This window comes from Python bivittatus, unplaced genomic scaffold (genome assembly GCF_059951505.1).
Source record: "Python bivittatus isolate LINGU-HERP-01145 unplaced genomic scaffold, Pbiv_v1 ctg000560_np1212, whole genome shotgun sequence".
Classification (NCBI taxonomy): domain Eukaryota; kingdom Metazoa; phylum Chordata; class Lepidosauria; order Squamata; family Pythonidae; genus Python; species Python bivittatus.
This window is the reverse complement of record NW_028277083.1, coordinates 6325371-6348626: the sequence shown is the minus strand read 5'-3', so window position 1 is coordinate 6348626 and position 23256 is coordinate 6325371. Positions and strand designations below refer to the sequence as shown.

At 41.5% G+C, this 23256-nt stretch overlaps 1 protein-coding gene across 2 annotated transcripts in view; it reads left to right on the top strand.

Annotated features, from left to right (window-relative positions):
- The window catches only part of CYTH3 (cytohesin 3), a 54344-nt gene that overhangs the window by 9727 nt on the left and 21361 nt on the right, over window positions 1-23256 (top strand). For both annotated transcript variants that reach the window (XR_015797421.1, XM_088148073.1), the window contains exons 2-4: window positions 18070-18152; window positions 18627-18691; window positions 20680-20746. Coding sequence is in view for 1 of the 2 variants with exons in the window: in XM_088148073.1 (XP_088004199.1) it covers window positions 18070-18152; window positions 18627-18691; window positions 20680-20746 (215 nt within the window). In the remaining variant the exon portion in view is untranslated. The remainder of the gene's footprint in view (window positions 1-18069; window positions 18153-18626; window positions 18692-20679; window positions 20747-23256) is intronic.

The window sequence follows — 23256 nt, the reverse complement described above, 5'->3', positions numbered from 1 at the left end:
GTTATTAAATTTAATATGCAAGGGGCAATGTGAGAGCTTTGAAAACCCTTGGAATGCTCAGTTATATAGATTGATCTTGCCTGGGCCTTATAGGAGAATATCTGTAATTTATCAGTTTGATTCATTGCACAGAAGACCGTGAACTTCCTACCATTTCAACAAGAAGATGCATATTTCCCTTTAACTTATTCTTGATGCCTCTCAGTACTTTCTTTCAGATATTTTAGTGACCAGTGATATCATAAACAGTGTATATTTTTAGCTTTTTGATATTCCCAGAACTCTAGTTCTCCAGAAAAAATGTTGGAGAATTGCAGAAGTATCCCTGAATGAAGAGGAAATGTGATTTGGATGGATCAACCCTATGTTATCCTTGGGATGCTTTTGACTGTCCAAACATCTCCAGAAGAGATCCACTTAAAACCTTCTTGCTCCATAAAAAGTTTGTTCTATTACATTCATACAGAATCTGCGTAAACCACAGTTGGCTGGATTCACATGACAACTGAAGCCAAAACCAAACAACCACATGATGGTTTTTGCGTTCAATGAACCCAGCCTTAGAAATGCTAAGCTGGCAACACTGGTTTATGGCTGCGTCTACCCTAGTTTATAGTTTGGCCTAAGGATTAGTTACCACAAACTGTAATTGATGGGGCCTGTACCACATGCTAAGCCAGGATGACTCAACCATAGCCGCTGGAGCCACACACGGTGTTGACAGAGCTAAACAAACCACAGTTGGGCTATTGCTAACATTAGCAATAAGGATAGATGTGCAGTTGTGGCAACACAACCACATCAGGTTGGCCCATATGAGACTTGAAACTAGCTAATTGTAGGAATTGGATTCATCGTACAGAAGAAGCTCATCTGTATGATGGCAGAAGGAAGTGTGAGGAGAAACTCAAAACAGCCCCTCCTTGCTTGGTTTAGTAGAAGTTGGGACAGAGAGAAACTCAGAACTTTCAAGATTCCTTTATTATACCCTACAACCATCAAGTAGCAATCCTAGAAACTTGCAGTGTCTACTTCTTGACCTGGCCCACTTCGAAGGGCTGAGAGCCTTCCCCATGTCTTCAGCCAGTATTGATGGCCTGTACTGGCTGCTGCTGGGCAGAAAAGGGAGTTACGAAAGTGAGGGAAGCCCAGGACTAATGGTCAGAACCAGACAAGACCAGTTCTGCGGTTGGACTGGTGAACCACCATGACCTTATGACAAAAGGACCCTAAAATCACACCTCCTAGGTTATTATAATTATAATTGCACCCCCACTTGTATATTATGGGATAAGCAAGGTGTTATATGCAGGTGTGATTTGTATCAAATTTTGACCAATCGTATTTTTCCTCCCTGTTTGAATATTGTATAAAAGTCCTAATGGGACAAGCGCTGAGGGCGCTCCCTGGGCAAAGACACGTGGATGTGTCCTCCTTGCAGTCATAAACAAGTTGGGTTGGATTTCATCCTGCATGTTATTTGGAGATCCTCACGCCGGATCCTCGTACCTACCCAACACCGGTTTCCTGGCCAACAGTCTGGTTAGCCGTTATGGCTCCTGAACTCTCCTGCAATGGGACCCCCTCCGATGAAGAGCTTTGGGGGTCAACAGGATAAGCTTTGAACATTTCTGTTGGGCAACATCTAGGCGAGACATTCTTTGTCCCCTTCCACACCATCTGGTGACCTAAATGTGACTACTGCATTTAGGGCGATGGCATGTCTCGAAATAGCTCTAAAAGATTGTTTATAGATTGGCTGCTGCAGGATAGATGCAATCCAAGGGAATTGGAAAATATGCAGCTGGGCCCTACAGCTGTTAGGTATTTTCTCCTAAGCCTCTCTCATCTGCTGAAATGAAACTTTCAGCGCAGGCGAGTGTGAGTTGTCCCAGGTTTCTGTGTACAGTACCAAATGATCTACTGGTACAAATTGTTCTGTAACGTTCCAAATGTAGGAAAACTTAGGCAAGGTTTGGATTAAGCTGAGATGCCATCTGGGGCCCGCAACTGATCTTAATAACCGCAGTCAGGGACTGTGAATATATGCAGGAAACACGGATCTTGGCTCCTCAAAGAACTGGCTTTATTCTCACAGTTGGATCCGCACGCTGCGCCAATATGGTTTGTTTAGTTTGGACTGGGGCACGTGTGAAGCTAGCTGTTTGTGGCTTATTCAACAAACTGTGGTTTAGTAAATGCCAGCTTGGTGAGTTTGTGTGAAGGCGGCCCCTGGCTCGGTTCCTACGGCGTGCGAAGCCAAACCTGGCAGACCGCATCGTAACATAGCTGGAGGCCCTGTCATCTTGTCCTGTGAAACGTCCAACCGTGGCTGTGTTTAAGTAAACCTTAAAGGAAAAGGGGACAAGTGATCTCTGAAAGCAGTGCTTTTATTTAACTTGCCCTAAACGGCTGACTCACACAGGCAAATTTCCTGCTTTATAACACTGGGTATGCCTTTTGGTCGAGTATTCGTTTGTTCTGTTCTCATCTGGGCATTTCAGAGGCCTTTTGTATCGTGGGCATTTTCGTTACGGGGAAAATGATGTGAGAGTTCTCTTGCCCGTCTGGGAAGGGAAGCCACAGATCAGTCCTGCTCTTTGGATCATTAGGGTGTGTCACCCTTAGAAACCTTGGTTAGAAGGACATCTGCGAAATAATAGTCTGTGACCTGATTCACCATGGGGCCAAAGTGTGTTTTCTTGGATAAATGGCATCTGCTGATTCTGAGTACAGCATGACACCATAACACGGGGATTTGCAAATTCTGGTGGCTGAGTTCACAAGATTATTGTGTTGGTGTTGACTCTTAGCAACCACATACATCTTCTCCAGAATGATATGTCCTGAAGGGCCAGGTTGGGGACACATTGTCCTTGAGAAGGTCTATCTGGGTGGTCTCCCAATGGTGCAACCACTGCCACTGTCACTAAATCCACCCACCTTGCTGTTGGTCATGCTCTTCTTCTCTTTCCTTCCACCTTTTCTAGCATTATGGACTTCTCCAGAGAACTAAGTCTTCGTGTTGATTGATTAAGTGCCATCAAGTTGTTTTTGACCCCTAGTGACCACATAGATTTTCTCCATGATGATCTATCCCCCAACCTGGTCCTTCAGCTCTTCCAATGGTGCCCCCATCACCATTGTAACTGAGTCCCTCCACCTTACTGCTGGTCATCCTCTTCTTCTCTTTCTTTCCACCTTTCCCAGCATTAGAGCCTTCTCCAGAGAGCTGGGTCTTGGCATAACGGTCCACATGGGATAGTTTGACCAAAATACAATAGTTTGAGCTTGATCATTTGTGCTTTGGGTGAGAACTCTATTTAGCCAGTACTAAATTAACCAAGTTAAGCTGTTCTTAGCACAGTTGTGGGAGCAAGTATATGCCCCAGCCCTCACTCTGGATTACAGCGCTGAGGTTCCAGTTTCTTAAAATGAAGCAAGAAAGCTATTGTGGGAATACAGCTGAGCAAAGAGAAGTGCACCCTTGGGCCCAGCGGTGTGACTGTGTGTTATAGCTTGTCTCAAAAGGACCTCTTGGTACTTGACTGTTTCATAGCAACATACATAACAAAAGTGAGATTTCAACAGATGCTAATAGTGTGGAAATAGGTGTGTTGCACAGTTAAGAGAATATGATTTCACACATATTTATTTATATGTGTGTCTGCTGGAGAAAGTTTATTTTAAAAGGGAATCAAGACTGCTTCCAACTCTGGAGGCTTTGCTTGCATTAACATTTCACAAATTCCTGAAGAAGCTGACTTTCGTGCTGCATATTTCTTGCTCGGTTCTTCCTGCCAGGAGTGGCTTAAAACGTCTCCAGAGCATCAAAAAAGTGTCTTGGGGGATCCTGTATGCCTAGAAATGCTTATAATTTTTCTGAAAGCCTTGAGGAAACCAGTAAGGAAGACGAAGTAGATGTAATTCTCCTGTCGGTGGAATTGGTGGGAGGGTAGATTTCAGATGCGAATGTATTCATGGTATTGCTTTGAGAAGTCTGTATGGAATTCATTGATGGGGGAATTTCTACAGTTTTTTTTAAATCTTTTTTTAAAATCAGATGCAAGGCACATGTGCATATATGGGACAAAACAGAAAAAAACGGTTGGGTCACATGTTGGGAAAATTAATTTATCACAAAGTAGGTCAGATTTTCCCACTGCTTACTAGGCTCTTGAGTATTATAAACATGGCTTTCGCTCATTTGGGAATAATACAGGATCCAGCTGTAGGAGATTTTTTTGCTTGTGAATGAGCTTGGTTTCGTGGTGGTCAGGTCGAACTCATTGTGTAAAAATTCTCAAGGAAGAGGGCAGGGTGGGAAAAAAATGACGTGGTGTAAAAATATTCGAGGAAAAGCAAACAGGAAATCTGTCTCTCCATGTCAGGCCTGTTTTTGAGAGGCCATATTGAAATAATTAAAAAAAACCCACAGCTTACATGTTTAGTTTTTCCATGGTTGGTGCCTGCAAATTTTTATTTTTCCTTTCAAAATTAAGTAATAGTTGGATCATAAAAAACAACAGGCTTCCCAGCTGAAAGGCCTGTGCTCTTGATGGCAATTCATGCAATCTTCCTGTGCTTTTAGAGAAACGGAGAAAAACTCGCTTTTTTAAGGAGAAAATGTCTTGAGGGACTGGTTAACCTTAGTTCTCCATGTTAGGTGTGGGGGACCTGTGCCCCTCAAGATATCCCTAAACTACAACTCCCAGCATCCCTTGCCATTGACCAGAGAGGCTGGGACTGCTGGGAGTTGTAATTCGCAACACCTGGAAAACTATAGATGTCCACATCTGTTGCAGTCTTTTCCCCCAAATAGAAATTAAAAAAAAAAAAAGCAGGGGAGAAGATACAGTCGTGAAGTTAGTGGCTAATATTTCCTGCAGATAGTCGGTATGTTTAGTAGCTGGGCTCCAAAATCAGAATAGCCTGTTGAGTTATTTATCCTGTAGTAAATCGTGAAGGAATTACTTATTATCTACATCTTGTCCGTCCTTGCACATCCTCGCTGTTTGGCAGATGATGGCTTTCTTCTTCCATCCTTGCCTGCATCTTAAAATAATCCAGATTAAGGAACTGACAAGGATAGTGTCTGCATGAATGGCAGAGAAAAGCACTTAGCTTTGAACGTTGATTTATTTGTAGGCCTCCAGAAATTGTCATCTTGAATGGTCCTGAATTGGTGTGGAAACAGGGCCAGGCTTCATTCATGAAGAGCTGATCTTTGGGTCGAATGGAAAATGCCACCAGTTTTTTGGACTTCCTGCATGAAACCGAAAAAAAAAATGAAATTATGTTGTATGGGTTTGATGACTAGAATCGATACTGGACAATAGAAAAAATGAAAGTGATGTTGTAAGCTTAGAGTCAGAGTTGAGTGTAAATTGTTACTTATATCTGTTGTGAGAAAAGTTGGAAGTCATTCCTTTTTGTATTTCTTTTTTTCTGCACTTTTGACTTTGTTTCTTCTTTCTTATTCTTTCCTTCTTTTTGCCTTCTTTATCTTTAACATTAGTCTTTGTTAGCTTTTATTGTTCTTATTTTAAAATCTAATAAAATTATTTAAAAAAAAGAAAATGGCACCCAGTGGTTATGCCACTCTCTCAAAATATTTGTACAAGACCTATTGCTTCCAAACGTCTTGCATGCTTATCGACCCATCTTCAAAAGAACCAGATTTTAAGGGTTCGCTTCTCATGTAAAGCCTACTTCCCATCAAACATACATTTACTTTACTTTTATTTAGAATTTATGAGTTGCTATATTCTCATTTTTGCTTGTATGATCAAGCAAAGCCTTTGGGTTGGGTTAAAAGCTTGGCTACTTTAAAGTGTATTGCAATTTTAAATGGTCTATGTCTTTCTTAATTGAGGAGCAGAAAAATTGTCCCTTCAAAAGTCGTAAATGTCCTTCAGAATGTTCAGAAAATGACTCTAAAATTCTATTTGTGGTGTGACTGAGTCACCAAGTTTCCTCTTTCCAGAAAGGGCTCTGGATTGGACAAATGAAGTTAATGAAGGTTATCGGCATGCAATTTTCAGATTATATCTTTTCCAAGTTCCTAGAAGAGAGGTCCTGGCTCAGTCAGTCAAACCTATCCCCAGTTAGCATCAAAGTGGGCTTGATCACCAGATACCAATTCACCCTACCATTCCTTCTGCTTTTAAAGTCCTAAAGTGGCATTGTTCTTATACATATGTAATGCCATTGTTGATGGAGGCTGGGCTAGCATCGAGTTAATAATATGCATCTGGGAACTATAATTAGGTATTGCAATACAATCTAATTATATCTAATTATAGCATTGGCACATTCCACCAGTCACGGTGCCATCAAAATCACTTGCTCTGCTCTGAATTCATTCTTCTGGCTATGGTCCATATGGGAGCTGGGCTTCTTATGAAAATAGAAAATACTGCCCACGAGTTAAAGACGTAACCTTTCTGAATCTGTTGGAGTGGATTTCATGGAACTCTTAGGAGCAGCAGTGTGATGAGGGCTCTCTGCCCCACAATCCCCGGTTCCAACCTCAGCATTTCCAGTCACAGGTGTCCAGTACAAGCCACGATGTTGCTGGGTGTGCCATGATGGGCAAATGGTGAGGATTATGCTATCTGCTTCATTTCCACTATGACATCAGGACGTACCCATCCTTACTTGCTCCCTCTTTCTGCCGGCAGGAGGTGGGGCAGATATTTTCTCCCTCCAGTTGAAAAGCAGAGGGTGAAAAAACATGTGGGGCTCATGCTGTATCTGCTTCTAAAGCAGAGGAAGAGAATCAAAACCTGGTTTCTCCGGAGTTCTAGGAGCCAGACTTCGTCTTGTTTGCAACATACCGCAGCCAGACTGCATGTGTCAGCGTGCAAAGGTTGAGGGAGTTGATCCAGCCACAAAGGCGACATTTTACTGTCAGTGGAAAGGCCCGATTACCATGTTCACACATAGCGCTGTGCCACAATATGGTTTGTTTAGCTTTGGCTTAGGAGGCTGTATTAACTCAATCACTGTAGTTTATGCCATGAAACCTTGATTTAGCGGATTGTGATTTAGCAGAATCTTGATTTAGCGGACCATTTAGCAGTGTCTGTTATTCCCAACTGTCTGTTAAATCAGAGAATATGTTATTTCTGATTTACGTCATTTCTGTCATGGCTTCTTTGCACAAATGAGGCAAACGATGCCCTTTTATGTCATTTGGGCATTGATGTCATCAAATGAGTGACATGATTTGGATCATTTGTGCAATGATGTCATGATGCTAATGATCTGAGTCACCATGGGTATTTGGTCTGTTGCATGTGAAGTGCATTGTGTCAAGATTTGATAAATTGGGGTGTCATTGTAATTCATAGTTCATGGCTTAAGTGTTGCAAGAACCCTTGTTCAATAAACCATGGTTAAACAGTGGATGGTACAAGGGTCCGGTGTTCTTGGAGGGGCGGATTGGTTAAAGTTAAACCCCTACATAATGTCCATCAGCCATAATTAAATGTGGTTGTGCCGATCCCTAAACCAGTGGTGAAGGAACTCTCAGACAAGATCCATATGTTCTGGAAGAGTGCGTGGGCATGCTTGATATTAGGTTTTCAGAAATAACTGGCCACAGATCTGCCCTGGCAACTTGTCTGGGAAAAGAGGGGAGTTTCTCAATCCCACGAATGATGCACGTGGGATTTCTAAATGGAGGAATAGTATGGATTTCTGCCAAACCAAAAAATCGAATGGTTAACCCTGCAAGCATAGAAACCCAGCATAGTCGAAAAAGACGTTTGTGGGCATGAATTGTGCCTAATCAAATATTGCTGGTTTAAAGATTCCAAGGATTTCTTTCTGTTAATGGGGCTGCAAACGTTTCATCTGGCTTTTTGCATAATGCTGGCACGGGGGCTTTTGTATCGGATTAATTGGTCTCCTCTTGGTCACCATTCAATAGATGAACCCTTGGGAAGTGACAGCCTCCAAATTAACAACCGTTCAGCCCCCCGGAGATAGAAAAATTATTATTTGCCGTTGTTTTCTGTGCCTCGGAGTAGGCAGTTCACAGTGCAATTGTGTAGCGCCACATCCAGCGATAACAAACTGGAGGATTTGATTACCGGCCGGATCTCTTTAGATGTACAAATTAGCGTCCAGAACTGCGGCTGTCAGGAACCAGCCAAGAATTAAATCTAAATCTAGACTCAGCACTCTAAATTTGCTTGCAGATGGGAATCGTTTTGCTTCCTGTCTGTTTCTTGGCTGTTAGTAAAATGCAACACAAGTTGATGCGGGTGGCTTGCCGAAGAGCACATGAGAATAAATCACGTTGATTTTCATCAGTGGCGTCGAACAAGGATGGAACAAGGGGGGATGGTTGGGCCTTGCTAAATCCCACGATTGGACGCTCCGAAGGCTGGGAAGCTGATGTTTATCACTGCCACAGTTATACGTGCAATGGGCTGTTTCTTAGGCCTTGCTTGGTGTCCTGTTTAGAATCATAAAATGTAAGGGTTGGACGGGATCGTGAAGGTCATCCACTCCATCCCCCGCTAAGTGCAGGTATCTGTTACTACAGCATCCCAAACCAATGGCCATCTAGCGTCTGTTTGAGCATCTCCACAAAGGGGATTCCACCACCTCTTAAGGTAGCCCAGTCCGTTGGTGGACTGCTCTTACCATTAGGAAATTCTTCCTGATGTGGATTCATAGAATGTAAAGATTGGAAAGCTCCTGGGGGATCATCTAGCCCAACCCCCTCCCCAGTGCAGGAATCCACGATTACACCATTCCAGACCAAGGGGCCTCTGACTTCTGCTTCATCTCAGGCAAAGGAGAGTCCACCACTCCTTTTATTCCTAATCTAAATATTTAAGATATATTTAAGACGTATTAAGTATGTCTTAAATGCATAAGAGAGGAAATATTTTCAATGCCTGAGATGGAATTGATGGATGGGTATATACTCCTGAGAATGCAGGTAGTCCTCGACTTATGACCATTTATTTAATGACCATTTGAAGTTACAATGGCGCTGAAAAAAGTGTCTTACAACCGGTCCTTGCACTTACAACTGTCACAGCATCCCTGTGGTCACATGTTCAAAATTTGGGCACTTGGCAACCGGCATGTATTTACAACAGTTGCAGCATCCCAGGGTCATGTGATTGCCATTTGGGACCTTCCCAGGGGGCTTCTGAAAAGCAAGGTCAAAGGGGGAAGCCAGATTCACTTAACAACTACATGATTCGCTTAACGACTGCAGCAAAAAAGGTTGCAAAATTGGACACAACTTACTTAAAGACTCCCTCGCTTAGCGATGGAAGTTCTGGTCCCAATTGTGGTTGTAAGTCGGGGGCTATCTGTACAATGGACAGCCAAGAAAACAAACCGATCATCAAACAAATCAACCCAGAGTTCTCGCTCAAAGTACAAATGACCAGGCTCAAATTATCCAACTTCAGACACATTATACCAAGACCCAGCTCTCTGGAGAAGACTCTAATGCTGGGAAAGATGGAAGGAAAGAGAAGAAAAGGATGACCAGCGGCAAGGTGGAGGGACTCAGTTACAGTGGCGATGGGGGCACCATTGGAAGAGCTGAAGGACCAGGTTAGAGAGAGATCATCATGGAGAAAATCTATCTGTGTGGTTGCTAGGAGTCGAAAACAACTTGATGGCACATAATCAATCAAATGCAGATGATATTGGCTCTTACTTGTCAATTTCTTGTAAGTCATATTGAGTTGGGTAGACTGGCTCTTCAAGGACAATCAAGTTTAAGAATTGTAAACTAGTTTAAGGGATTCCTGAGGGGCTTCCTGATTGTTTCAAATAGGGCCCTTAAACAGGTTTTGGCAGGTATTTGCTTCTTCAGTTAGGCCAATGGGAACCAAAGATACTTCTTGCATGTGAACGTTGGGCACCCTCTGAGCTGCGGAAGGTAAAACATTCTGAGGAAAGGACTACACCAAAGCAAGATGTCTTGGAAAAAAGGGGGAGTTCTTGGCAAAGGAGATCTGAGGCCGATCGCTAATAGGACAATAGTGTGCAAAACGCAGGACCTAGTTCTCTTAATTTAGCTGCAGCAAACCCCAGAGACATTCCTTTCTTTTATCTGAGACATAAGAGGAATTGTTGTTTTAGGAAACACGTTCTTCGTTTCTTCTGGCTAAATTCAAATTCTTTGGCTTGAACATATCAACAATCTTAGTTGGTTGGGTTGGGGGAGCCTTGCCTCTTTTAGTAACATGTGGTACTAATATTACTGGTCAGGAATTGCCCCCCCCCTTTTCTCTGCTGAAATGTCTTTCTTTTCTTCTCTTTTTTCCCCCTTTGCTTTTCTGACGTTGAGTCTGGGCTCTTTCGGAGGTTCATGTTGAACCTTGTAAAAAAGAATATATTCCCTAGCTCTTTCTTCTTTATTAGCGATGACCATATCTAGAAAAAGAAATATTTTTCCTTTCTCAGTCTTAGAGGGGCAACCCAGGACATAAAACTCCAAGTTCCTTATTTCCATTTTTTAATTTTGTTCATGTATGAACTTTGTCCTGTTGAGCTACTATAAGCTTGAACAATGTTGAGTGTTTTTTCACACATCCCTATGTGTCCTCATCATAGTTTACAGTGGAGTGTATGTGGGTGCTGTCCAGAGATTTCAGGTTGGCCTAAAAGCTATGAAAGGCCTTATTCTTTTGCAAAATGGCCCCCAAATTATAATTTCTAATGTAGCAAAAGGGGGAAAGCACTAAAACCTCTCATTCTTTGATTTCTTGGTTTAAATTAAGCCAGTTATCTTGTGACCTCTCCCGCAACTGGGGTGGTTGACTCTTCCAAAAGCTGGTTGTCCTTCAGCCAAAGCTCCTGGCATTTATCTTGGTGTAGCTTCTGTTGGAGGTGATACCTTATCTAGTGAACTTTGCACAGAATTGCAGACTCATTGATTTTCTTGTCTTTAATATACCTTGAACAGAAATAGATTGATTTGCTTTCTACTCAAGTCTTGTTCAAAGGGGAGTATGAAAGAACTAGGACCTATTCTTCTAACACTTGGTCAGCACCCTTCTGAAACTTTCCTCTATGAATATTTGGAGATTCATCCTGGATATACAAAATATACAAAACGGATCCATGCTCTTTCTCCATCTGTCTGTGAGTTGCATTGCTTCTCTCCTGAGGTTGATCCCCCAAACCCACTTCTTTATTTCCTTAAACCCCAACCAGGGCTAACTGAGCAATAACTAATCAAATATTGCTGAATAAAAACAACCCAGGAAATCTGAAATTCCTCTTTTAAAACAAGATGCTGTGTGTTACATATTTTCACATTACTAAGTTTTCGTCTCCGGTGTCCATTTACATCTATGAATTAAAACTAACCACAATTGTTGGCCTAGTTCATACATAACACAGATTGATTACATCTGCAGTTCACACATCACACTAAGCTTGGGTTTAACCATAGTTTTTTAATTGTCACAGTAGGGGTCCTTACATAATACAAAACTGTAAACGATGGCTTAAAAACCATAGGAATGGCTTCATACGACATGGGAGATCAAGAAGAAGGAGCCCTTTTAACAACATAGTGAGATGTGAGAAGCCATCACCAGAACTCAGGGCAGTAACATCGTGCCATAACATTGAAAAAATGGGCATAATTTCTTAAACAAAATGCTATCATTTAAAGGTAACCCAGGAAAGGAAGCCTGTGAGAAAGATGCATCTGTTTACAGGAACAGAATGACAGTCTTTATTTTCTAAAAATGGTGTGTGTGTGTGTGTGTGTGTGTGAGAGAGAGAGGGAGAGAGAGAGAGAGAGAGAGAGAGAGAGAGAGAATCCATCACTTCATTGTAAAAGAGTTTACTTTTGTGTTTTGTCTGGCCATTTCCAAGCCGTTTATATTCATGCTATAAAAGCACATTGTGAGAGATGACAGCAGAGTACACAAATTATAGACCTGCTTGTTATCAGATGGTGGTGTGTGATGGAAAAAAAATAAAAGAACAGATGAGAATAGAAAGCATGTATTATCTGAGCTTAAATATGTATTTTTCAAAATGTGACTACTTGTATCGCTGGGGTAATTAAGGGGGGGGGTAAGAGACATCTAGCTAAGTGTTCAGTTATCTGGCTGTTAAAGAGCTAAACAAACATTTGCCAAGCCACGTGAAGACATAATGGACTTTCAGGAGAAACGTGTGACTTCTTAGTGTTCCCCTTCCTGTGACTCCTTTACCAAACAATGCTTTGACTTGACCGTTGTCTAATCTGTCTTTGCTCTTTGTGGGAAGATCTAGATAGACCATCTGTTCATTTCTTCATGTTTTATTATTTGCCAAATGACCCAGATAATCTCCAGAACCAATTTGGACAGGTCTGCTGTGATGGTGGGACGTGGCCCCATGAACTTGCAGGGTGAGAAGGTGAAGAGAAGGATGTCCCAATGTTTAGGTAGAAGACTTACGCCCTCCACTTTCTGAAGCCAAGATGTTCATCTGCTTTGCGAGAAAGTGGATCCACGAGCAGAAGAACTGCCTTTCTGAACACCAGTTCAAGATTACACCCTGTTTTAACTTTTTGGACGAAGATGTTAATTTCAAGCAACAAGTCATGAGGGCCAAAGCTATTTAGAGAGCTGGGTCTTCAGCATGTTTGGTTAAGAAAAAAGGCAACTGAGATCCTTTCCCTCCTTAGAAGTACAATTTCCAAAAGGAACATTTTTCTAGGGGAAAATCATCCCAGGCAATAAATATAATATGAAAGTCTGGTTCATCCAATGTGGCAAGTCATGATGTGCTTAGCGTGGCTATGGCTTAGTGTGTTCTACAAATCCAGGAAATTGTGCTTTATTTGCTAAGCCATGGTTAAGCACATTTGCATAAATAAATGTTATACAGAAGCTGGCTAAGATAACCACCATTAAGTAGAAGGAAAGTGTGTGTTTGGAGAGAAGTTGAGTAATATTGCTGAGAAAATCTGTTTATAAAAATGGATTGGACTGGTTTATTTCATTGTAACAGCTGCTTTTAGCTTAGATGTTAATCTAAAAATAATGTAGAATCAAAGTTGGCCACTACACGAATTTTACAGGATTATGTCTTTTTTAAAAATTCATTTATTTATTGTAATAACTGGGAATATTGAAAGAGGTAGAATTTAAGGGCTTAAGAGCTGCAATATGTACCCCCCATAGGTGTGCCCTAAAGTTGCCACCCAGTTGAAATCTTCAAACAGAACAAAGAGGAAAATCAGGAAAAAAAATCAGAGTGTCATCATATCAACTCTATGTTCGCCTAATAGAAATTAAATCAAATTTAATTTTGTTCTGGATTGTCTCAAAGGTTGTCTGCATGTAAATTGTGACAACAGAAATTTAGAACACGTAAATAAATAACTTGTGCTGTATTGAACTGAAAGTCTTAAGAAGCTTGAAATGCCTTCAAATGTGCCCCCCTACCCCCAGAGTTGCATCTTTTCAGCGTGTGAAAATGCCTCAAAACCAGAAGTCATCTGCTAAAAATCCTGACCTATTACTAAGATTAAACTAACGTTGTTTGGAAAAAAATCATAGCATTGAAACTATTTGATAAGGTTTGTTTTAATTCAGCTTAATGATGTAACTCAGATATGTCTGGAATAGTGCAAACTCCAAAGTCTGGTGGAAGCATATGGATGGTGAAATAAAACAGGTTATACCTGATAAATCCAACAAAAAATTCTGAGCCACATTTTCTTTCCCACATTCTCATTCTTCTTAAAATTTAAGCAGAGCGTGTCTGTCCAATGTTTTTTAGGCCAAGGAACATACTGAGTTTTTGAACGATGTCCTGAGGGACGCATTTGGGAAAGTAGTGTGGGATGAGGCAGGAGAAACATTAAATTTGATTTGATTTACATTTCTAAAATGTAATTAATGGCGATAAGAAACTCAGTGTAAGATCAAGTTCAGCTGCAGTCTGGGCACGTAGCCCAATACAAGGAAGTGAACTCACTGCTTTCTCCTCTTTAAATGTGGTGTGTACCCAAGAAATGGGGAAGGAATAAGTGGAGCAAGTCTTTTAGCACCAGGATGACAAAACTGTTAAGCAGTTGGAATTCAGTTAATCTAATTGGCATTTTAAGGTTTTGCTTTGCTGCAGTAGCTCTGAAGTTGGAGCTAATGTGGTGGGAATGGTGCAGCCACCCAAGGAGCAGAATGGTCGTCCGGTTATTTTATGGATTATCTGTTCAGAAGTTTTCAATTTGCTTTCTTGCCCCCTTGTTGTGAAGGTTGTGAAGCTGTGAAGATGATTCTGTCCTTAACCGAAGTATATTTCTCCGTGATGCATTTAGAAAGGATGATGTGCTGGAGTGGTTAGATTTCCATAATGTGTGAAACCAAGGCTGAGCAACTTGTACTCCCCAGGTCGCATATGTCTCCCTAAGCACCCTGAGGTTATATCATTGTAGCTTGCTTACGCTTGTTCCACCAGTATGTAAGATCCAGAACCAGCTTATCCAGTAGTTATGCTTAAATGAACACTTAGGAACAACTGTACAACAGTGGAAGAGTCTCCTTATGGAGACGGTGGGTTTTTCATCTCTGGAAGTTTTTAAGAAGAGGATGGAGAACCACCTCTCATGGATGGTTGAGTTGGTTTTCCTGCACATTGAGGAAAGTTGGACTAGATGATGCTTGTCGCCCCCTTCCAATTATGAACCATGCATAGATAGCTGGCCAACCATGATCTTCATGGCAATTTCAGTGCTTAACTATAAGCCCAGTAAGGGTGGCATCCAAACTGGTCCACTATGATCAGGGAGAAATATGTCAAACCCACCTTAGAAATCGCCTTTTCCTTCTGTTAATAAAACCAAGTGCCTCTCTTTCATCAGTAACATTACATGGCACCTGCCAGAAAGGAAGATGGAGACCTTGTGCTGGTTGAGTGAAAAGATCTGCATGGCCAAGTAGGTCTAAGCTTGACTCTGGTTGTTGCCGTGGTCTGAAAAATACTTCATAGATGAATCAGATTTATGACAGTGGGTTAAAGTGGAAGGAGGATTATTAAAAAGGCGAAGCACCTGCCGATCTTCACTGAAGGTATAAAAATATTTGTAATTTTTTTTAAGAAGAAACATGTGAATCTTTTCCCTTTATGAACAGTAGCATTTGTTAAATTTGGTTAAGTTGCAGAGCAGTCTCTCTCCTGAAGCAGGGTTAGGTTTTATTATTAGTTGCTTTTTCATAGTTCTTGGCTTTCAGAAATATGTAAACTGAAGGATTACTAATGTTCTACTGCTAAGGAAATTAAGACAGTGGGTGGGTGGGGGATAATTTTTGACTTGGCTTGTGAATGTTAGGGCCCGACTACAATACTTAACCAAACAGAGCCTATCCTCTAGACTTCCTACATGGTATCAGCTTGCTGTCCAAATCTTTGGGAGATCAAAGGTATGTTCCTGGAAGAGCAGCCAAAATATGTTTCTTGTTTTACATATGGAGACTTCCTTCTGCTGCTCCCAAAAATTATTTATAATGCGTCGTCTTTACTTTTGTCCAAAGAATCCTACAGCTCTTAATCCAGCCCACCCTGGAATAATTTTGCTTAATGGCCAACCCAATTCAGCCAGGTCTAGGACATTTCTGGGAAAAGCTTTTCAAAACATGGAGCTCTGTTCCACCAAAGACCAGCTATTCCTTCCTGCTGTTTTAAAGTTTTTATATCCATCTACACAGATCTACAGAGACATTATTATCACTACTAGTGTTATCAGCTGGAAGCAATACGCTGCAGGATGAAAAGCTCTTCATGGAGGACTATAGACCATAATCTACTGCACTGGCCTAGTGTGGGTTGCTAGATGGAAGTTTTTCGACTTCCCAGCTGAGGGCTGAGAGAAGGGGATTGACCCAAAGACACCCAGCTGGCTTCCATGCCTATTGGAGGGCTGGAACCTAGATCTTCCCATCCCTAGTCCAATACTTTCACCATAACACCATACTAGCTTGCCAAGATAACTAATCTTCTGTATGAATCTCTATTCATATCGATTTATATATTACTACTTCTGTCCATATCTCCCCCCCCCCAAATTACAACCCTGTTAGGATAGATTAGGCAGAGAGCAGTGAGGTTCATTGATTAAGGAAGGACTAGAACCTGGGTCTCCCATCTTCTAGTCCAGCACCTTCAGCATCAGATCACACTGGATCTTGGACTGACAAGGATGGACTGGCCCAAAGTCCCTTGGGGAGCCTCTGTGGCTGAGTGGGACTAGAGCCTGGGTCTCCCATCTCCTAGTCCAGCACCTTCACCACTGAACTATATTGGTTGTGGGGCTGAGAGAGAGAGAGAGGTGCTGAGTCTCCCAAGGAGCTTCTGGAACTGAGGGGGAACTCAGATCCAGAAGCTAGAACCAGCTTCATCTTCATCTAGCACCTTAACCACTGCTACTCTACACTGGTTCTCATGCCTACATGTATGTACAAGGATAAATATATACAGAGATTCATGCATTCACATGGACACCTAGGTACCTAAACAGACATATACCCTGAGACACAGGGACATATTTATAAAGAATTATGCAAAACATCATGTTGCTTCGGTAGATGAAAGCAATACCATGAAGGCCATTTTCAAGAAAAACGTTCAAAATAAGGTTGTAATTTCCTTTTTTAAAAAACTCTGTCATATTGAGCTAATCGTCCCTATTTTCTCATATGCAAGAGCTCTTCTTAGAAACCTGGATAAAAATAGTCCTCGCTTTAAAGGGCTTCGTTGACTCTGAACAAAACATTAATTAATTTTCTCGCTTGGGCCAAACATTGAAACAAGCAAGTAGTTCTTTTGTGAGTTCGGGCTCTAAAAGGAATAGAAATTTTGAATGCAACAATTCCAGATGCCATTAAGGGGCACTTGTGTTTGGTAATTTGGACTGTCCAGGAAATGTCTTGTTTTTTTAGTTGAAAGAACGTCCTTGATTTTTTTTTTCCATTTGCATCCTTCTAGCTCAGTGTTTTTCAATCTTGGCCACTTTAAGATGTGTGGACTTCAACTCCAACCCCAACAGCTGGCTGGGGAATTCTGGGAGTTGAAGTCGGCACATCTTAAAGTGGTCAAGATTGAAAAATACTGTTCTAGCTCAACAGTAGCAGCGTGCAAAAAATATTGTAAGGGGTTTCTGACAACTAGAAAAGAAAGCAGTGTTGAAAACAAAGTTCCTGTGCAAAAATTGGGTTGAGGAATTTTGCCTTCTTATTGTTATATTCCAGTTGGTGAGAGCAGTTTCCGTCAACCAGTATTTTTCTGTGATATTTCTCTGGATGATTCCGATATATCAAAATGGGTGATGACCCAAAACTCGATCGCTTCGGTTTCTACTTTCTGAAACGTCTTTAAACCTAGTTGGCCTTTCGTAGGGATGAGTTGAGTTTTTTAAAATGAAAAAACCCATAAAATCTCCCGTCAAAAATGCTGACATCTCTCTCGTTTTTCCTTTTCCTTGCCCAACTTTATACATCACTGAGCAGAATAATGTAATTCCCTGTAGCTGTTAAATCTTAAATAAAGATTATAGCCCATTTCCATTGCAGAATGAAAAAGAGCTGGTCAAAAATGAACTTTTTTCAGCAGCCGCGTTGATTGAAACAGAGATGCTCTTCCTTTTCGGCTCCCGAAATGGGTCTGTTTGTAGACAAGGAAAAACACTTGCAGTTTAAAATGTCTCCATGCGTGCACTTTGCCACTGACATGGAACCATTTAATGTTGTTAATTGTTTCAGCCTCTGCTTTTCATGGAGTTTGAGGAGCAAATGGCTTTTATAATTTTCGAGCTAAGTGAAGGGCTCCTATATTAGCCAACATGCGGATGTGCGCATCTAATGGAGTTCCTTGCTAATCATTGTTGAGTGTTTTATGGGAAAATAAACCTGACGTGAGGTCTTTGCTATTAAACTAATAATATTCACTCAGTTGATGGAGTTTCTCTTTATGGGCAAAGGATGAAGTAATCCGTATGTCCTTTTATTTTCAACCAGCCACCAGTTCTCAGCTTAGGGCAAGCTCTAGTTTGTTCATAAGTGTGTATTTCTTTTCCTCCAGTGCCCGATGATCTTTCTGTGGAGGAGAGAGAAGAGCTTTTAAACATCCGTCGTAGAAAAAAAGAATTAATTGATGATATCGAGGTAAATCCTTTTCCTTTCATTCATAAAGTTTCTCGTCTCCTGGCTTGGATTAAATGGCTGTTTTTCAACTCAAGAGTTGTTTTTTTTAATAATTGCTACTAAGAGAAGTTAGTTCAGATTCATGTGAATAAAGTGACATGGCAGATAAAGGTACCCCCAGATTTATGAAGTATCTAAATTCCTTTTTTGAAAAAGGAAGAAATGCCGTCCCATGAGTACATTTTATGGGAGAGCTCCTATAATTCCATTATTTTAATTTCATTGATTTGATGTAGGCACTGCCCAACTCCAGAATGACTCTGGGGGCTTCACAATAGGGCACAGAAAAGAAAATGCAATACGGTTTCCCAAAAAAAACTAAACCAAGAAAGACAAATAGGAACAGAACAAAATAAAGGACAAGGCAGAGAATCCAGCCAACAACACGACAATCGTATTACCAACAAAATACTGTGACTTGTGTTCTTTCTGCAGCGGTTAAAATTTGAGATTGAAGAAGTTATGACTGAGATCGATCACCTGACGAGCGTAGAGGAAAGGTGAGTTGGTTTGGCCTGTGGGGCTTCATGGACAATATATTCGTTATTTGTTAGGTATCAGCTGCATTTCTTTGCCCACTTTTCAGGTAGTGCTGGTCTCTCAGAGGGGCTCAGATCAGGCTTGTAAGCTGAGGAGACCAAGGGAAGGGGAGGAAGAAAAGGGGGTGGGTGGGAGGTCAGCTTTTGCAGGCTAGGACAAAGTGGGGAGTTGTGATTTTTCTCCAGTTCTGTGAGTCATGGTCCTTTGGCTGATGTCCTGACCTTCATCTCTCAAGTCTCCAGAGCAATGTTTCTCAACCTCAGCAACTTTAAGACATGTGGACTTCAACTCCCATGGCTGGCTGGGGAATTCTGGGAGTTGGTCCATACATCTTAAAGTTGTTGAGGTTGAGAAACACTGTCCTAGAGAGATAGCAGAAGAAGTTTTGCTCTGCTCTGCTCAGTAACTCAACAAGTTCTTTGCAGATTATTTTCTTGGGCTGAAGGAAGGGGTCCAGTGGATCCCTCTGTTGCCATAATGTTCTTCCTCAGAGGGCTATGGAACACTGGTATCTGGTAGGATCCATGACGACATCAAAATGATGTTGCAGGCATCGTCGTGTCATGACGCACACGATGCAAATACAAGATTGGTGTCTTGCGTCATGATGCACACAGTGTTTCTTGCTCCTTCCCTTTGACCCTCCTATTTGCACATCATGTTGCAAGACTACCCATTCAACAGAGTTGCCCCATTTACATTTGATGTCTGTCATACTGAAATTGGGGCAGAAAGACTGGGTTCATATGTTGTATCTAGTATACGGTGGCTTAGCAGTGTATTGTCTGGGCCAAACAACACACAGTAGCTTGTAAAGCCAGGTTTATGGGCTTAGTGAGGAGTCTGACCCAGCCAGTTAGTTGAATTGACAAACCATGATTAAACAGACTGTGGTTTAATGCTGGGTGTGTCTAAGTGCCAAATAACAAAGAAACAAGTAGGACCTGACCTTCAATGTCATTTTAAACACAACAAATCATATGTCACAAAACATTCACATAACATACAAAGCAATCCATGTTCAAAGACTCACACACTCCCTTTCTCTAAACAGACCCTACCAAATTCTAAATTTGGGGTGCAACTGAAAATTTCTATCTGCCAGCAGGAACTTTTCTGCCGTCCATAAATGTAGGCTTTCCCATCAGATCTCTCTGTTTATTCAATTTATTGTATAATCTTTTCTCCTTTGCTGCAAGAGACACACGTTTCTGCATCCAGAGCAGACATACATTTTAAAGCAAAGGAAAGGGTTTTATATCTTAAACTGCCATTGGGTCTTAGCAAGCAAAAATGTAATTTTCGTTGCCTTTGTGGGGGGGGGAAGAAACAACCTTTTTTCTTATACGAAGAGTGTTATTTTAGTGCATCTGGACTCAGAGTGGCTGAAGGGTCTTCAGGATATGATGGTTGATGTTTCTGCATCAACTTTTTGGAGAGTGGACTGGAAAGAGCCTTGCATCTTGCCGTTGGCACAACCCTGCAATTCTCACGGTGTTTTTGGCACAACGTCCTTCATTCATTTATTCAGCCTCTGCCATCGTTTCTGTTGTGGGTTTGTGCTAGCAAACCAGAAGACCTAAACACTTATTGGCAGTCCAGACACTCAGTGTATTATATTGTCAGTTGGCTTGAATGAATCCAGTTTAACTGGTCTGTGGGTTAAAACCCTATAATTCCTGGCTCTGGTATGTCAAAATATGTAGATGCCATTTCTGACTCTCTGCAATAAAACCAAGGCAACTCCTGATTTTTGTCTGAGTTAATAACAATTTTTTAACTTCGAGAAGGAAGATTCAACTAGGCTGTAGTTTCTGTGTTGGCTACATCGGGTGCTATGATGCTGTAAATAACGCCTGAAATTTAATGGTGGAAATATATTTCATGGAGACAAGTCTTTTTGTCTAATGGTGTTCCTTTTTCATTTCTCTTCCCTCCAAACTGACAGTAAAGCTACCCAAAGAAATAAGCAAGTTGCAATGGGAAGAAAAAAATTCAACATGGATCCCAAGAAGGTGAGATGTTTTCTGGTTCTTGAGAATCTTTACTTTGGGCTGAGTTGTTTCATGTGCCCCAAGCCATTGTTTGTTTAACCACCATTTATTCAATCAACCATAGTTGGAGGAGTTCATCCCATACTCTAAGCCAGTGTTTCTCAACTGTGGCAACTTGAAGAGGTGTGGACTTCAACTCCCAAAATTCCCCAGCCAGCATTTGGGAGTTGAAGTCCACACGTCTTCAAGTTGCCAAGGTTGAGAAACACTGTTCTAAGCCATAAACCATTGGGTTCACAATATGGGTTTCTCAGGAGGTATCTGTAATGGCATCAAAATAGTTTGCTGCAAAACCATTTTTTAGATTGTAGATTGTGGTACCTTAGAAGGACAGCCCCAAGATGGAACTCAGAATGGATTGTCTTTGTGTAAAGGTGTGTTACTTGCTTGTTTCTCTCCTTCCAAGTGCTACTTCCAACAGCTTCTGTCATAGTATATGGGAATGACCTTGGGAGAGAGGAGGAAGAGTCACAGACAAGGCAACTGTCAGATAAGTGGCAGCTGAGCCCAGAGAAGGAATGGGACAGGGTAAATGTCTCAGAAGGGATCCTCCCTAGTTTCTTGCACTATAAAGGCAACGGGGGAGAGATTTGCAAAATTCTGTTCAGACTTGCAAGGTTCTGTTAATGTAACCTTACAATAAAGATAGGGCTAGTACTTCTGGGTATGTTTCTTGTCTGGACTACCTCACAAGGCTGACATCGATCTTGCAAGTCTGGAAGTACATCTCTCCCCTCTCCCCTTTACAGTCCAAGAAATTAGGGAGAGTCCCTTCTGAGATGTTTGCCATGCCCCCATTCCTTCTGCGGGCTCAGCTGCCATTTGCCTGACCATTGCCTAGTCTGCAGCTCTTCTACCTGTCTCCCAAAGTCATTCTCACAGACCATTACAGCTTCCTTAAAGCATTGGTGTTTGCCTCAGCTACCCAGCTCTCGGGGGTCCATAAGGAGGACCTTAAAAAAGTCAAGATGGCAACTGCAAGCATGCAATTGCAACCGCCATCTTGTTTTATTAACCCACCTCCATGGACACCCCTGATCTCCAATGGACCACCTTGCTGGAGAAGTCTAACAAACAGAGCTCTGCATCATCGGTGTGTGCTGTCGAAGTCCGTTCTGGAAATGTATCTTTCTTATTACATTTCATTCTTTATTTCATTCTCCCATTTTTCTTTATTAGATCTCCGAGAGGCAGTTTTGCCAACACACAGTCTGTTTTGTCTTGTTCACCTCCCTCCATCCTAAGAGCTAAATACATCTGGAGCCTTGTTTTCTCCCTAAGTGGTTATCTTTATTTTGTTTCAGAGGACGATAACTTCATTTTTGGGAGACATCTGGATCTCCAGAAAACAGGCCCTATAACAGGAAAGGAATTTCTGAAGCGTAGAGCTGAAAGAAAATAAGAGAGAGAGAAAACAGGAGATCCCTTGACGAGCTTTTGAATTGCAACAAATTTCTTTACTCCTGGTGGTTTTGTGGAAGGAAACCTAATCCTTTTTGGTAACAAAACACTGCCTCATGCTGTAGCTTCAAAAGGAAATCTGATTCTTGGGTTTTGCAGTTTGGCTAGATACTTAGGGAAGTTTTTGCGGTAGCAATTTTCTGCACACACAGGCAGAAAGGGAGTGAAAAGCAACTGCGCTTTTTTCGAGACTAAAAATAGTTTCCAAGATTGATAAAATAGCATTGGGCTTATGCTGATAAAGGAGTTCAAGACATTGTTCTTCCTCAGGAGCAGTCAGCACCGGTTGCCTTTTGGCATCAACCTCGGTGTTTCTTCTGTCAAAAATACGTTTGTTTTTCCCCATTCCTCCTTCATCCCAAACCTGCTTTGAACTTTATGCCTGTTTGTTTGGAAAAAGGAACCCAGGACTGTATTTCCATTCCAGCCGTTTCTGGCTCCAGCTGTCTCGAGAATGAGAAAGAGCAATAAATCTTGCCAAAGCATTGCTCCCATTAAGTCCCGTTTCAAAGTGTAGTTAAAATGCCATTTTCTAAATGGTATTTAATTCTATTGATGCTAATGTGAGTCAAAATGTTCAAATGCATCTCTCTCTCAAAAAAAAAAATGAAGAAGGGACAGAGCCCAACCAGCAGAGGCTGAGTTTGTACAACACACTAAGTCAGAATCAAGCAAGCCACATGATAGCTTAACATTATAGGTAATCCCAATTGCTTGTTCAGTCAACCATGGTTAAAGCAAGCCATGGGTTAGTATGGTATTTAGCCATGTGTCAACCCAACCATGAGATTGCCAAAGCTTTGGGTAGATGAGTTTCCTTGTTCAATCAACCAGGAACAGGAAAGTAAGAAAAAAACATTAGTTTCAATTTTCTCTTCTTGACTTGACTTCTCCATTCTTAAGAAGAAGTGTAAAAAAAGAGCAAAAGTTGTCCAAAGTGTCAGGGGCATCTGCAGGAGATGGTCAAAAAAGTCAAGATGGCAGTGGCTACCGTGTAAGTGAAGCCCCAC